This window comes from Polypterus senegalus, chromosome 13, assembly GCF_016835505.1.
Source record: "Polypterus senegalus isolate Bchr_013 chromosome 13, ASM1683550v1, whole genome shotgun sequence".
In the NCBI taxonomy this organism is placed as follows: Eukaryota; Metazoa; Chordata; class Cladistia; order Polypteriformes; family Polypteridae; genus Polypterus; species Polypterus senegalus.
In genome coordinates, this window is record NC_053166.1 from 23,165,540 (window position 1) to 23,181,101 (window position 15,562).

A 15,562-nucleotide genomic window follows, 5' to 3' on the forward strand; every position below is an offset into this window, starting at 1 on the left:
CTCCACGCAGGGAGGACCCGGGAAGCGAACCCGGGTCTCCTAACTGCGAGGCAGCAGCGCTACCACTGAGCCACCGTATTATTATTATTATTATTATTTTAACTTGTAATAATATTTGGCTCAGTATCCAGTCACTTGTGATGATGTTGTTAAAATATTAGTAATTTATTCCACTTGTTAAAATGTACATAATGCCATCATGCACTTATAAAAATCAAGGTGGCAACATGGTTAGAAGGATGCCATAGGGCAAATATCCACATGATGTTTCCATGAAGGACTTTTACTGTACTTATTTTGATCTGGAAGAGCAAATAACCAATAATAGATGTTAACAAATTTGTAAAATATTAATTGTGAAAGTACTCTTGATGCGTACAATAAAGAAAGAAGGGTTTAAAAGGGGTTCAACAAGGAAAACAACACAGTAGAACCACTATTTTATATATATATATATATATATATATATATATATATATATATATATATATGTATATATTATTATTATTATTATTTATATATATACTGTGAGAGAGAGAGAGAGTTTTAAAAAGAACAAGGAAGGTACATTTGAATATATCAAACAACAATGAAAACACTTCGGCTTATATAGTGTTCAGACTTCTCCCACTGCTTGAATTTCAGCTCAAAAATGTCTCAAATTAAGACAGATCATTACATGAGTAAATGACAAATGTGAAATAATCTGATCTCTGAAATTTAAGGTAGTTGACAAAAATTCTAATGTCTAAAATTATTTTACTATGCTTAAACTAAGTTTAACAATATAATGAGTCTGATATTCATTATATATATATATATATATATATATATATATATATATATATATATATATATATATATATATATATATATATATATATATATATATATATATATATATATATATATATATATACGTAGCAGCTATTAAGTTAACGTTATAAGACATTTTTGGTAAATAAAAATAACTCTCTCTATATCTATCTACCCACTTTATTTGGCGTATGTCTGCTTTTTGTTAAGAGTTGTAATTTTTTCCAAATGAACCAAAAGGAAATTTTTCAAAAAGAAAATACATATATTTTTTTTTTATTACGCGTACTTTTTTGAAAGGGGCGTGTATTTTATTATATCAGGTGGTGTTATATATTTTGGCCTCAGAGTGTCGCTCTTTACCAATAATTAAAGCTTTCCAAGCACTGCCGAAAGCGAGATGCTTAGTGTATTGTTCGAAAAATATCTCCGATAAATATTGCATCTTTCAAGTATTTTCGCATTTTAATGTTGTATTTCAGTTTATTTTTTTGACACTGCAAGCATGTTTATATTTATTATTATATTATTGTTGACAATATGCAGTTTGGATTGCGTAAATATTCGTTATTCTGTACTGGAAGAAATGGAGGAAGACACCGTAATAGGCAATATAGGTTCTGCCATTGGACTAAATGCTGCGAGTCTGTCTAAACAAAAGCTTCAGCTTGCTTTGGGTTCTGGGCAGCAATATCTGAAAGTTGACGAATCTAACGGAAATGTATTAATTAAGAAGAAAATCGACAGAGAATCCATATGTGCCTTTAAATATGAATGCATTATTAACATGGAGTTTGTGATAGAAGATCCTTTTCAGATATTCGGAATTGAAGTGGAAATACTGGATGTAAATGACAACGCTCCTACATTTTCATTCCCGTCGATGCAAATAAACATTTCAGAATCTGTTTTGCAATCTGAAAAATTTTTACTGATGAAAGCTGTGGATCCCGACGTTGGCAGTAATACGGTATGTAATTATGCACTAAATGAAAATGCATATTTCGAAGCGTGGAAAGATCGTTCTAATTTCGCGTATTTGGTAATTAAGAATGCTTTAGACAGAGAAATGCAGGCAGTGCATAATTTACTGCTAACGGCTGTAGACTGTGGAATCCCGAAATTGTCGGGCTCTGTTAATGTAACCGTTATTGTCCTTGATGTAAATGATAACCCACCAGTATTTGATCAAGAAATTTACGAAGTAAATCTTACTGAAAATGTGGCAGTGGGAACAGTTGTTACTAAATTGAAAGCATCAGACAAAGACGAAGGGGCCAATGCGGTATTAAGATTCTCATTTAATCATCACACAGCACAAGAAGTTCAGGAAACGTTCATGCTGCATCCAGAAACTGGTGAAATCAGTGTTTATGGATCATTGGATTATGAAGAGGTTAAATATTTTGAATTTTATGTTCAAGCAAAAGATATTGGGACAAATCCAATACCCGGGGTATGTAAAGTAATAATAAACATTCGAGACAGCAATGATAACTATCCTGAAATCGTGATCACTTCCATTAAGGCGTCGGTCATGGAAAACGTTCCCCCTGGGACACAAATCGCTCTTTTTAGCATTAAGGATCTGGACTCTGGAGACAATGGGAAGGTCGACTGTTATATTTTGGAGAATTCCGATTTTTTTCTTCAGCAGACGTCTGAAAACTATTATTCTCTTATGACATCAGTGCCAATGGACAGAGAGATTAATTCTAATTATAACATCACCATAATGGTGAAAGACAGAGGGACCCCACCTCTGTCAAATCGTAGAACAATATCTATAAATCTAATAGATGTAAATGACAATCCGCCACTGTTTTTACATGAGTTATATAAGATTTCTGTTTCAGAAAATAATATCCCAGGTTCATTGCTTTGTTCAGTAGTGGCCAAAGATCCTGATGCAGAGGAAAACAGTGTTCTTAAATACACAATTCAGAAAGATGGAGATGTTAATTTGACATTATCAAAACTTTTTTCCATTAATCGGGACAATGGAAATATTTATGCACTGCAATCTTTTGATTATGAAAAGGAGATATCTTTTACATTTCAAGTTGAAGCCACGGACTCAGGTAATCCTCCAATGAGTAGCAGTGTAACAGTCACCATAACTGTTCTTGATGAAAATGACAACACTCCAATTATTGTTTCTCCTTGGAGATCACATGGTTCTGTAGCCTCTGAGATGATACCTGGCTTTGCTGAAGAAGGATTTCTAGTTACAAAAATAATAGCAATTGATGACGATTCTGTGCAAAATTCACGAATTACCTACCATCTGCTTCAGATTACTGATCAGACACTGTTTAGCTTAGATCGGCACAATGGTGAACTTCGAACCAGAAGACGTCTTGGTCACAGGGATTCATCCAAACAACGGCTGGTCATCCAAGCAAGAGATAATGGAAATCCATCACTTTCATCCACTGTCACCATTCTCATATCAAGATTTGATCCAGAATCAGAGAGTCGATTAGCTTTAAATGATGAAGTTGATGAACCAGATAACTTTTTATCTTTAAATATGTATTTGATTATTGGACTAGCTTCTATTTCTTTTATATTACTATTAACGCTGACAATTCTTATAATTTGCAAATGTAATCAGAGTTCTCCAGCTGAAGAAAGTCAAAAATCGTCACAAACAATAAACTGTTACAACCAAAGGAATTCAGTGATCTCTGATCTGCCTGCAAATTCAACTCTGATTTCTAGTGATGCCTACTGGCACAGCGTGCTTTTGGCAGAATCAAGAAAAGGAAAGATGCTTGTAAGGCGATCCATACCCGATGGATCTGGCTTTATCATTTCAAGTTTAGAGAGGAACCCTGAAGAGAGATCAATTATTGACATGACTCTGACACCAGTCGAGGTAAGATTATTAATGAAGATTTTCAATGGTTTTAAAACAGAATTTTTCCCTGTGAGGTATATGTCAGCAGGATTTCTCAATGGTAAATGGAAAGACTTTTCAAATGCCAGTTTGTAATATCCAGGTGTTGTATACGTAAACAGACTAGCCTTAGATGTTTTGTTAAAATCAAGGTATGTTACTTAAGGATAATTGAAGACCATAGTAGGTCCCCTGTCTTGAGCACGTGGAATACTCCTTTCTGTTTTAAATTTATTCTGCTCAAAATGCTAATATGGTTGACTTTCTCTTCAAAATAATAGATCTATGAACACAGAGTAGCCTTGCGGTTGCCCGGGGTTTGTTTCCTGCCTTGCGCCCTGTGTTGGCTGGGATTGACTCCAGCAGACCTCCGCGACCCTGTAGTTGGGATATAGCGGGTTGGATGATGACTGACTGACTGAATACAGAGCTTCCAGGAGCCACTAGATGGCGCTTTAATTTGTTGGATCTCAAATTATTTGAGAGTATCTCTGACATTAAATTATCTTGCTGGTGATTTAGCTTCAGTGTTTCATTCAAATATTACTACCTACGAGAGCATTTTCAGATTAGTGTTGAGCAGTGAGTTTGGGGAAATAGCTCATCTAATAAAGGGAAGTGTAACAGAAATTTGAAGAAAAAAAAAAAATCATGGGAGGGTGCAGCTACTTGAACAACACAACGAGAAAGAAACCATTATGTGTCTTGTGTTTCCACGGGCTGGTAGTCCAGCAGGATACCCTGTTTGTTTTTTGCTTTGTATGAACTCTATATCTTTCTGTTCTCTTCCATTCCTTTTCCTTGTCCTAATGAGGGGTGGTACACAGGGACATTTTGACTGTTCATATTAGCAGGTAGCGTAGTCAAATGGGTAAGAAATTGTACTTTACACTTTAAGCCTGCTAAGTCAGCTCCCAACTCAGACTGTCGGTGTGTTCTCCAAAACTGTGACAAGCTCTCTTTCTGTCTCACACTGGTATCCACGGACATCATACATTCAAGGCTCCATACTGAATGACTAGGCTTCCCTTACTTTATTTGCCTCCTGCTGGGCATTACCCTACTCCTCAGTCAATTTAGAAAATTTATTTCAAACAATAAACATATATGAGTGATATGTACTCTAGTAAGGGATTTCAAAATATTACACTAAAACACTAAAGATACATTAGCCTCTTCCTGTAGCTTGACTATTTTGACTATTGTGGTGTTCCTGCTGTGTGCAGGAGAGGGCAGTAGGCATGGAGGGGTAAAGGAGAAGCGGGGAGAGGATCGTTGAGTTCGTGTTGAAGTTGAGCATTAAAGAGTAATGTGATAAAGAAGACTATGTGCTGTTTGTACTGTCAGAATACACAACAACTATCTATGTTTTGGACTCTGTCTTTGAGATGGAGTAACTTGTCCTTTTGCTGATAGTCCAAAAGATGGAATAACTGTCACACTCTCTTAAACACAGCTTTTCAGGTACATTGACAGTCTGGTGACATGAGTCATAATTCCACCTAACTCCTGATTTCAAACTGACCTAGGCAATGTACTGTAGCTGAAGTTGCTTTATACTCCAGCCTGGTTCCATTCCTTAGAGAATTTCTGGAACAACTTCTAAGGCCAGAAATACTTCTACCTAGAAAGCTTTGTGATAGTGGCTCCAAGTCTCCAGGTACTTCTGGTATTGCCATCTCCATGTAACAAGGTAGCCCCTATTCCATCTAATCTTCCACCTGACAGTTCTGTGAAACCTTTTCCTGAATCAATGTAAATACAGTAATTACTTTGGAGTTCTTCATCAACTCATGAGTCTCATAGGACTTCATTGGCTGCTGCCACTCTTTGACACTATCACTGAGTCATCTTACTGCCTCCACAAGTTACAGGAAAACCCTATTTAACATGACTGTAAGTTTAATGTCACTGCTCTGTGCAAGAAATTGTTTTATAGATTCATTCACATGAACAGGCCAAGTTTGGCACATAGGGGCTAGTCTGCCTGCATTTACAAAACCTTTACTTTAGCAGTTTGAAGAATGAAGGGGACAACTGCGAGTGTAGGCATTGTGCTATTCTTGTATTTTTGGAGGTGGGGTTGAGTCCTTTACTTTCCTTGTTTGGAGACCAGAGAGGACCGGGCCAGTATATAAGGCTTGGACAACTGCCAAACACTTCGAAGCTGACGGCGGGATGATGTTATCGTCATCCGTCCTGAAAATCCATTCTGTGCAGCAATGGGAAATGGCAGACTGTATACATCAAGTTCCCACCTTGTGTATTGTCTGCTATGGCTTCCTCCATTTGTAGTTCCGCGTAAATCGTTATTAAAGAAAGCTAATTTATTCATTATTATGTGATTGTTACCCGTATCACTATGGGAAGGATATCGCCTTTTAATATCATATATCTATATTTTTCGGTTACTTAAAATGCCGCAATTTAAAAGCACTTATTCCAATTAGGGAGCTTTTGCTTCTGATGGAAACACCCCATCAGGTAGCAATTTGGAGAATTAAAAGATTAAGTAACTTCTGAAGCCTATAAAAATATTTAGATGAATAAAATTGTAATACCCTCTGTCTGTCTTTTGAAGTTTTCTTTTTGTTTAGTGTTTTTTTTTTTTCATTTTTGCACTAATTAAACTTATTTCATCAATCAGATTGCATCTTTTGAGCTCGATTGTCCATTTCTCTGTTCACAAATCAAGCAAAAATGGCTGCATCAATTAGCACAAAATTTTTCATTTAAAGTGCCACAGATCCAAATTAAAATACAGGCTATATTGTGCTTCTAAAATATCAGTGGGAGGCAGAAGTGTAGAGGAAGATCAAAAAATGGATTACCCCACTAGAACTGAGTCGACATTCATGACATTTAGCCTGCACATTACTGTAGATACAATTTAAAATTCAGACTCTTAGGCCTTTTATAAGATTCATCAAGGAACAGGGTTGCAATTGGAGAGTGAGGTGTGCAAAACCAAAAGCATGTTATGTAAAAATGGTTTGTCCAATTGTGATGAAGTTGACATGTTTGTTAAGTCTGGCCCAACTTACAGGGAAGGCTACAATTAATAGCTTTCAATAGAAACAACTATGATGGAGGAGTGTGGTGTGATTGGGGGAGAACATAAAATTGCACGTTACTTTAAAATGTTTATGTTTACTTTAATAGAATTTTGTATTTACATTAATGTTTATTAAATTTAAAATAATGACTTCATGCAGTTTCAAGAATTTCACTGAGGGGTAAAAAAAAGAATGAGTCATTACTCTGAAACAGCTTAGTGGATGCACATTAAATTTTGCAGGTATATTACAGTTAATATTTTCTCAATGTTTTAAGTACTTGTGACCCGAGTTTTCATAACAGTTTTAATCACGGCCCCCCTAACGTTTTTTTGAAACCCTAAAAAAATGTATTCCTATATTTTTTGCTGCCGATACACCGCTACGAGTTTTATTATACCTTCCTAACTTAACTTAACTCTATATTTATTTTTCTAGTATCAGAATATAGTTTAAGTTAATTTGTTTTGGTTTCAATAGATGTATTTTTGATATTTTCGGACCCCATTTTTTGTTATTTCGCGCCCCCCTAGGGGAGCACACTCCACAGGTTGAGAACCTCCGACTTATAGACTTTATGAATTTTCAAATTTTTCTTCATGATTTGGGGTGCAATACAAAGTCCAGTAGTTATACCCAACTTACGTGGTGCAACATTGATTCAACAAGTTTATTAATGTAGGATTACATATCATGAAACAAGAATGAGCATCATGTTTACACACAGCAAGGATTTACCACAAAATTTTTGAAATCCAAACATTCACAAAAAGAACAATTTTCTGACTTATTATAGCAGAGATATTAATAATTATTGGAGAGACAGTGTAAATGACGGATAGGCAAATGACAATGGGATCAATATTTAAAAGCACATAAATATCTGCTGTCTTTAAAATAGTGGATCCTTAATGGAACATTTTACCGGGCTGTGTGGTTTCTCATAGAATCATTATTTGACAAAGAACCATTAGATAGATAGATAGATAGATAGATAGATAGATAGATAGATAGATAGATAGATAGATAGATAGATAGATAGATAGATAGATAGATAGATAGATAGATAGATAGATAGATAGATAGATAGATACTTTATTAATCCATTACACTCTGGGGAGAGTTTTTTGCATATGAAATTGGTTGTTTGAACTTTGAAAAGGTTCCTGATACATGGACCAAACAGAAATCTTTAATTTTCAGGAGGCTATCTAGCAGAATACTAACAGATCAAGAAAACCTGAACTCTGTGTCATTGTGTGCAGCAAGAGTGCATTTACAATTATTAAACCAACTGGAATTTCACAAATCTGTTATCATCTATTCATGCTCATTTATGGAGCCTGTTAGAAACCTAGGTAAATAAGTTTTTTTTCTGGATCATGTGGATTTGTTTCTTTAGAATAGTGTTTCTCAACCACGTTTGGGTCATGGGTTGACAGCAGCAGCTCGCAGGTTACTTTTGTTGGTTTCCCAGTGAGTTGTTGTAGGTCACTGTGGGTCGTCTAATTGATCGCCAATGCTATGTGATATGTTTCCCCATTCCAAGTGAGCTTGTTTTGTCAAGGAGGATCCTCAATCATGCTCGTTTTACCAAGAGGACAGTTTGCAATTGCTGTATCATGTTGTCAATGAATTCAACAAGGGAAAAATGGGCCGTGGAAACTTAAAAGCTCAGATACACTACTCTAAAAAGCCAAATATGTTTTCCTTATATGGCATCGCTCTAAAGAATGACTGGCACCTTTATTTAAAGGTGTGTTTTCCAGTCTTAACCCATTATACAAATATACCTGAACAACACTGGTACTTCAACTAGTACTTTAATAGGTAAGGCAACTCTCGAAATGACGTTGTTAGCCTGGATTTAAATTTGGGGATATGTTCCCTATAGAAACCATCTTAAAAATAAAGGTGCCACAGTGGTTGTTCAGAGTGATGCCATAGTTGAACCATTTTTGGTTCCCAAAAGATCCAACCACATGAATGTTCAGGAAAGAACCTTTATTTATTTAGACCCGCAACAGGCCCCATAGAAATAAATAACCATGAATAGATGGTAGCATATTTGTAAAATACCATAGCTTCGTGATTTAAAAATTTTCTTGTTGCATAAAATAATGCAGCCTAAGTTCAGATTTTATTACTTGGTAGGTAGTCTGCAATAAATACAATTTTTCAGTTTTTTTTTCTACATATTAAGAAATTTTTCAAAGGACAAGGAACCAGCTTCATATGCAGAGAACCTTACCTAGAATGAAATTGTGCTTTGTCAAGCAAAGGTTCTACAAAGAACCATACCACCCAGTAAAGAACCATCAAATGTCATTAAAAAACATTATTGTTAAGAGACAATTTCATGGTAATATTTTGTAGTATTGGCAATAGCTTTTGTTATCAAAAATAAGTATATGTGATAAAGGCAATCATTGAAATCAACAAATTTCCTTTCTGTCATCATTCATGTTTATCGTTGAATACTGAATTTCTGCTGTAGCGTATTTGCAACTGCTTATCTGTCTTATGTCTTCAAGTATTAAGGTTTTTACAGAAATAGATTTGGTGTCAGTTAAGATATCGCAGCAGAAATTGTTGAAAAAAAAAATTCTGATGACTACTCCAACTAATCTCGTCTCCATTTGCTGCTGTTGCTGGAGATAAAAGGTAATCCTGGGACAAACTTTCCCATCAGGAAAGTCAAAGTGTTGCATGGTGCTGACTCAGGAAAGGACAAGCAAAGTAAATACTATGGATATTTTAAAATTAAATGTCTGTAGGGAAGAGCCAAGCAAAATGACACTTTTTATTGGCTAACTAAAAAGATTACAATATGCAAGCTTTCGAGGCAACTCAGGCCCCTTCTTCAGACAAGATGTAATCATGAAGAAGCCTGAAGAAGGGGCCTGAGTTGCCTCGAAAGCTTGCATATTGTAATCTTTTTAGTTAGCCAATAAAAGGTGTCATTTTGCTTGGCTCTTCTCTACATTCATAATGGCTAACACGGTACAACACCCTAGTACTACATAATTAACTGTCTGAAATTAATACCATTTAGTGAGGATCAGCTCAGCTATTTTCAGAGCAACTGCTGCCTTTTTGTTTTCTACTTGGTTGGTAGTAATATTCCATAAGGTAGAGATATTGAAAAGTGATGGAATGGCTGGGGAAAGGCTGAAAGTAGAGAAAGTAAGCTGAAAATGACACACCAAAGGGGGAACACCTACTGTTTTCTGTTACTTTGGTGAGAAATGCCCATTTTGTGACGGGTCCGCCTTGTATTCTTACTATGACAAAATGCAAAAACAGCACAGGTGACTGAAACTTAATAATATGAAATGATACATTGATGGGAGAATGAGGCAGTGAGCATCTTGTGAGTGGACAGTCTTGAAATTAAATGTATGACAAGTTATTTTTGCTAACAGACATGTTGTGAAGTTTATATGTAGACAATAAAGCATATACAATTTTTAAACTTCTATAACAAGTGTGTCACCCTTTTGAACACTTGGACTGTATTTGTGGTGCTTTTTATTATTTATTGTCTTTATTTTTGCATTTTCTGGCTTCTGTTTTTACTTGAGTTGCAGAAAATGGTGTATGTGACATGCATGCAAATGCACAAAGCAGTGAGTCCTGCATTCTATAGGAGAAATGTGCTATATTATACATGATGTAAAGTTTTGACTTCGCAAATTGCAGAATGTGGAATCATATGCACTTTCAGAACATCAATTAGCTACAGATATTAAAAGAATGGAAATATTTAGGGAATATTGTAGAACATTAGTAACTCAATGAAACTGTGCAGCCATCTACTCTGATTTTTTGTTTTTGCATTTTTCTTTTAGTATGTCTCATGCTTTGTATTTGTTGTTCTTATGTTTGTGTGTAAGTGACTCCATTTAAAGAGAATCACGTCACTAGAAAATATTTTTCATTTGTTGCCCGAGTAAAGCAGTTGAACACACACACATATACACACACACAACCACACATACACACTCAAACATAATGTGTTCATTTATTCCAGTTGTTAAAGTATATTTGATGCCTCCACTTACTCACTTACTATCTATCTATCTATCTATCTATCTATCTATCTATCTATCTATCTATCTATCTATCTATCTATCTATCTATCTATAGTTGAACTTCAACTCAAAACACTAACTATTGAATAAATAAAATTTAAATTGTGGAATAAATTCATTATGTGAAATTTAAGGTAGCTGACAAAATCGAATGTTTAAAATTAGATAGATAGATAGATAGATAGATAGATAGATAGATAGATAGATAGATAGATAGATACTTTATTAATCCCAAGGGGAAATTCACATAATCCAGCAGCAGTATACTGATACAAAGGAACAATATTATATTAAATAGTAATAAAAATGAAAAAAAAAAATTAAAATAAAATTAATGTTCGCATTTACTCATTTCAAGTTGCTCAAACAAATTTAGTGGTATGATGAATTTAAAATGTATTAAATTACTTTTTAAATTAGTTAGTTAAACTTTATAAACACTTAAGATTTGAGCTCTATGGTAATCAATAAGTTAGCATTACATTGCAAGATTTCTATTGTCTCATGGTAAAGATTGTGTTGTTTTGTATAAGATAACACTGTGTTTCATTATAAATGAAGTTATATGCCATCTGCACATTACTTATAGATATAGCTATTTGACGGTTTTCCCAAATTCTACCACAAGAAATTTTTCATAAAGAAAAAGAAATCTATCGTGTTGCACTTATTCCTTAGTATTCTTCTAAGATGATGTATCCTCTTATTTTATCTATTATTGCTATACATTTTGGCCGCAGAGTGCCGCTCTTTACCAATAATTAAAGCTTTCCAAGCCCTCCTGAATGGAAGTAGCGTAGTGGATTGTTCGAAAAATATCTCTGGAAAAATATGGAGTTCTGCATGAATTTTTGCTTTTGAATATCGTAGTTCGGTGTATTTTTGAAAACTGCAAACATGTTTATTTGTATTATTATTATATTATTGACAATCGACAGTATGGATGGCGTAAATATTCGTTATTCTATACGGGAAGAAATGGAGGAAGGCACCATAATAGGAAATATAGCTTCTGACATTGGATTAAATGCTGCGAGTCTGTCTAAACGAGAGCTTCATCTTGCTTTGGGGTCTGACCAGCAGTATTTGAATGTGAACAAGTCTACCGGAAATGTGTTGATTAAGCAGAAAATCGACAGAGAATTTATATGTGCCTTCAAATCGGAGTGCATTATTAACATGGAGGTTGTGATAGAAGATCCTTTTCAGATATTCGGAATTGAAGTGGAAATACTGGATGTAAATGACAACGCTCCTAAATTTTCATTTCCGTCGATGCAGATAAACATTTCCGAATCTGCTTTGCAATCAGAAAAAATTTTACTGATGAAAGCTGTGGATCCCGACGTTGGCAGTAATACGGTATGTAGTTATGCACTTAATGAAAATGCATATTTCGAAGCGTGGAAAGATCGTTCTAATTTCGCGTATTTGGTAATTAAAAATGCTTTAGACAGGGAAATGCAGGCAGTGCATAATTTACTGCTAACGGCTGTAGACTGTGGAATCCCCCAATTGTCGGGCTCTGTCAATGTAACCGTTATTGTACTTGATGTAAACGATAACCCACCAGTATTCGATCAACAAATTTACGAAGTAAATCTTATTGAAAACGTGGCAGTGGGAACAACTGTTACTAAATTAAAAGCATCAGACAAAGACGAAGGCGTCAGTGCGGTATTAAGGTATTCATTTAATCATCACACAGCACAAGAAGTACAGGAAACGTTCACGTTGCAACCAGAAACTGGTGAAATCAGTGTTCATGGATCATTGGATTATGAAAAGTTAAAATATTATGAATTCTATGTTCAAGCAAAAGATATTGGGCCAAGTCCAATATCTGGGGTATGTAAAATAATAATAAACGTTCGAGACAGCAATGATAACTATCCAGAAATCGTTATCACTTCCATTAAGGCGTCTGTCATGGAAAACGTCCCCCCAGGGACACAAATCGCCCTTTTCAACATCAAGGATCTGGATTCTGGAGACAATGGGAAGGTGGACTGTTTTATTTTGGAGAATTCTGATTTTTTGCTTCAGCAGACGAATGAAAACTATTACGCTCTTATGACATCAGTGCCAGTAGACCGAGAAATTAATTCTAATTATAACATCACCATAATGGCGAGAGACAGAGGGACCCCTCCTCTGTCAAACCGTAGAACAATATCTATAAGTCTTATAGATGTAAATGACAATCCACCATTGTTTTTACATGAGTCATATCAGATTTCTGTTTCAGAAAATAATATCCCAGGTTCATTGCTTTGTTCAATAGTGGCCAATGATCCTGATGCTGAAGAAAACAGTATTCTGAAATACTCAATTCAGAAAGATGGAGATGTAAATATGACATTATCAAAACTTTTTTCCATTAATAGGGACAATGGGAATATTTATGCACAGCAGTCTTTTGATTATGAAAAGGAGACATTTTACATATTCCGAGTTGAAGCCACAGACTCAGGTAATCCTCCACTGAGCAGCAGTGTAACAGTCACCATAACCGTTCTTGATGAAAATGATAACACTCCGATTATTGTTTCTCCTTGGAGACCACATGGCTCTGTAGCCTCTGAGATGATACCTGGCTTTGCTGAAGAAGGATTTCTAGTTACAAAAATAATAGCAATTGATGACGATTCTGTGCAAAATTCAAGAATTACCTACCACTTGCTTCAAATTACTGATCAGACGCTCTTTAGTTTAGATCGGCACAATGGTGAACTTCGAACCAGGAGACGTCTTGGTCACAGGGATTCATCCAAACAACGGTTGGTCATCCAAGCCAAGGATAATGGAAATCCGTCACTTTCATCCACTGTCACCATTTTCATATCAAGGCTTGATACAGAATTAGAAAGTCAATTAGCTTTAAACGATAACGTTGATGAACCAGACAACTTTTTATCATTAAATATGTATTTGATTATTGGACTAGCTTTTGTTTCTTTTATATTTCTATTAACTCTGATGGTCCTTATAATTTCTAAATGTCATCATAATTCCCCAGTTGAAGAAATTCAACAATCTTCACAAAGAATCAGCTGTTACAACCAAAGGAATTCAGTGATTTCTGAGCTGCCTGCAAATTCAACGCTGATTTCTAGTGATGCCTACTGGCACAGCGTGCTTTTAGCAGAATCAAGAAAAGGAAAGATGCTTGTAAGGCGGTCCATACCCGATGGATCTGGCTTTATCATTTCAAGTTTAGAGAGGAACCCTGAGGAGAGATCAATTATTGACATGACTCTGACATGACACCAGTCGAGGTAAGATTATTCAATTACTTCATTGGTTTAAAAGCAGAAGTTTAACCTCTAATCTTTGTCATAGCAAGAGTGTTCAATGATAAATGGAAATACTCTTCCCATGCCAGTCTGTCATATCCAGGGGTTGTATATCCGCAAACCTTAAATAGTTTGTTAATACCAAGCCACATTACTTACAGGTAAGCATAGGTGGCTACAGCAGTGGTTTCCCTGTCTAGAACAAGTGGAATATCCCTTTCACTTTTAAATTGAAGTTTTCCTACAAGATAAAATGGTTGACGTGCAAATCAAATGTACTGATCCAGGATTATGGGGTTTCTAGGAGTCAGCAGAAGAATATTTGATTTGCTGGATGTTGGATTGTTTCAGGGTATCTCTAAATGTCAAATTAACATGCTGGCGATTGTCTATTTTTTAACCGCAGTATTAGGTTTACATAGTACTCCCTGCCAGAACATAATTCAGATTAGTGTGGGGTGATGAAGTGGGGGAAATAACTGATTTTAAAAAGAAAAATATAACCTGAAATTTAATGAAAATTAAGGTGGGATTGGTCAGCTAGGAGAACAGCACCAGATGGAAACCATTATATGTCTTGTGTTTCCATGGGCCTGGTAGACCAGGAGGGTTTCCTTTTGTGTTTTATTGCTTTGTGTTAACTGTGTTCTCTTCTCTGCTACTCATTTTGCTTGTTCTAATTTGGGGTGTTACACAAGGACATTTTCAGCATATACACTGGCAGGTAGTGTGGTGTATTGGGCAAGGCACTTCACTTTAAACTTTCAGTCTGCAGATTCAACTCTCACATATGAGTGTATTTTCACCTGGATTGTGACATCCACTCTTTCTCACTCTCTTACACTGGTATCCTCAGAAGTCTCTTTTTGAGGGCACCATAAGCACTTGATAGTCTTTTTGTTATATGCTTTCTCCTTGGCCTTATGCTCATCCCCAGTAGATTCAGCTAATGTATCACAAAAATAAACAAATATAATGTATATACAGTATAATAAGGAAAGTCAAAAGTACAAAAGAAAAACACTATAGAAACACTAGCTGCCACCTTTGGCCTGGCTATCTTTGCTTTGGATTCTATCTTTGAGATGGTGTACCTTATTTTTTTGCTTATAGTCCAAAATACTGGACCACAGTCAAAGAGTAACATCCCCTTTTACACTCCTTCACGGATTGCATTTTAGGGATATTGCCAGCCTTCAGGAATGAGTTACTGTCCCACCATACCTCCTGATTTTAAAGTCACCTAAGCAATGTTCAGAAGCTGAGGCTGTTCCTAAGGCTAGAAATACTTCTGCCCAAAATGCTCTGTGGTCTTCTGCTGGTGGCACCAGGTCTCCCTGCATTCCTAACACAGTCTGCCCGATGTGATAAGGCACAGGACCACACCTATTTAATCTA

At 35.6% G+C, this 15,562-nt stretch overlaps 2 protein-coding genes across 2 annotated transcripts; both read left to right on the forward strand.

Moving 5' to 3' along the window:
* Window positions 1-1,402: 1,402 nt before the first annotated feature.
* On the forward strand, window positions 1,403-3,814 carry LOC120543288 (protocadherin alpha-C2-like). Its single transcript, XM_039776323.1, has one exon. It carries the CDS (start codon window positions 1,403-1,405, stop codon window positions 3,812-3,814), a length of 2,412 nt encoding a protein of 803 aa, XP_039632257.1.
* Window positions 3,815-11,807: 7,993 nt separating this feature from the next.
* Window positions 11,808-14,135, forward strand: LOC120543289 (protocadherin alpha-C2-like). Its single transcript, XM_039776324.1, has one exon. It carries the CDS (start codon window positions 11,808-11,810, stop codon window positions 14,133-14,135), a length of 2,328 nt encoding a protein of 775 aa, XP_039632258.1.
* The last annotated feature ends 1,427 nt before the right edge of the window (window positions 14,136-15,562 follow it).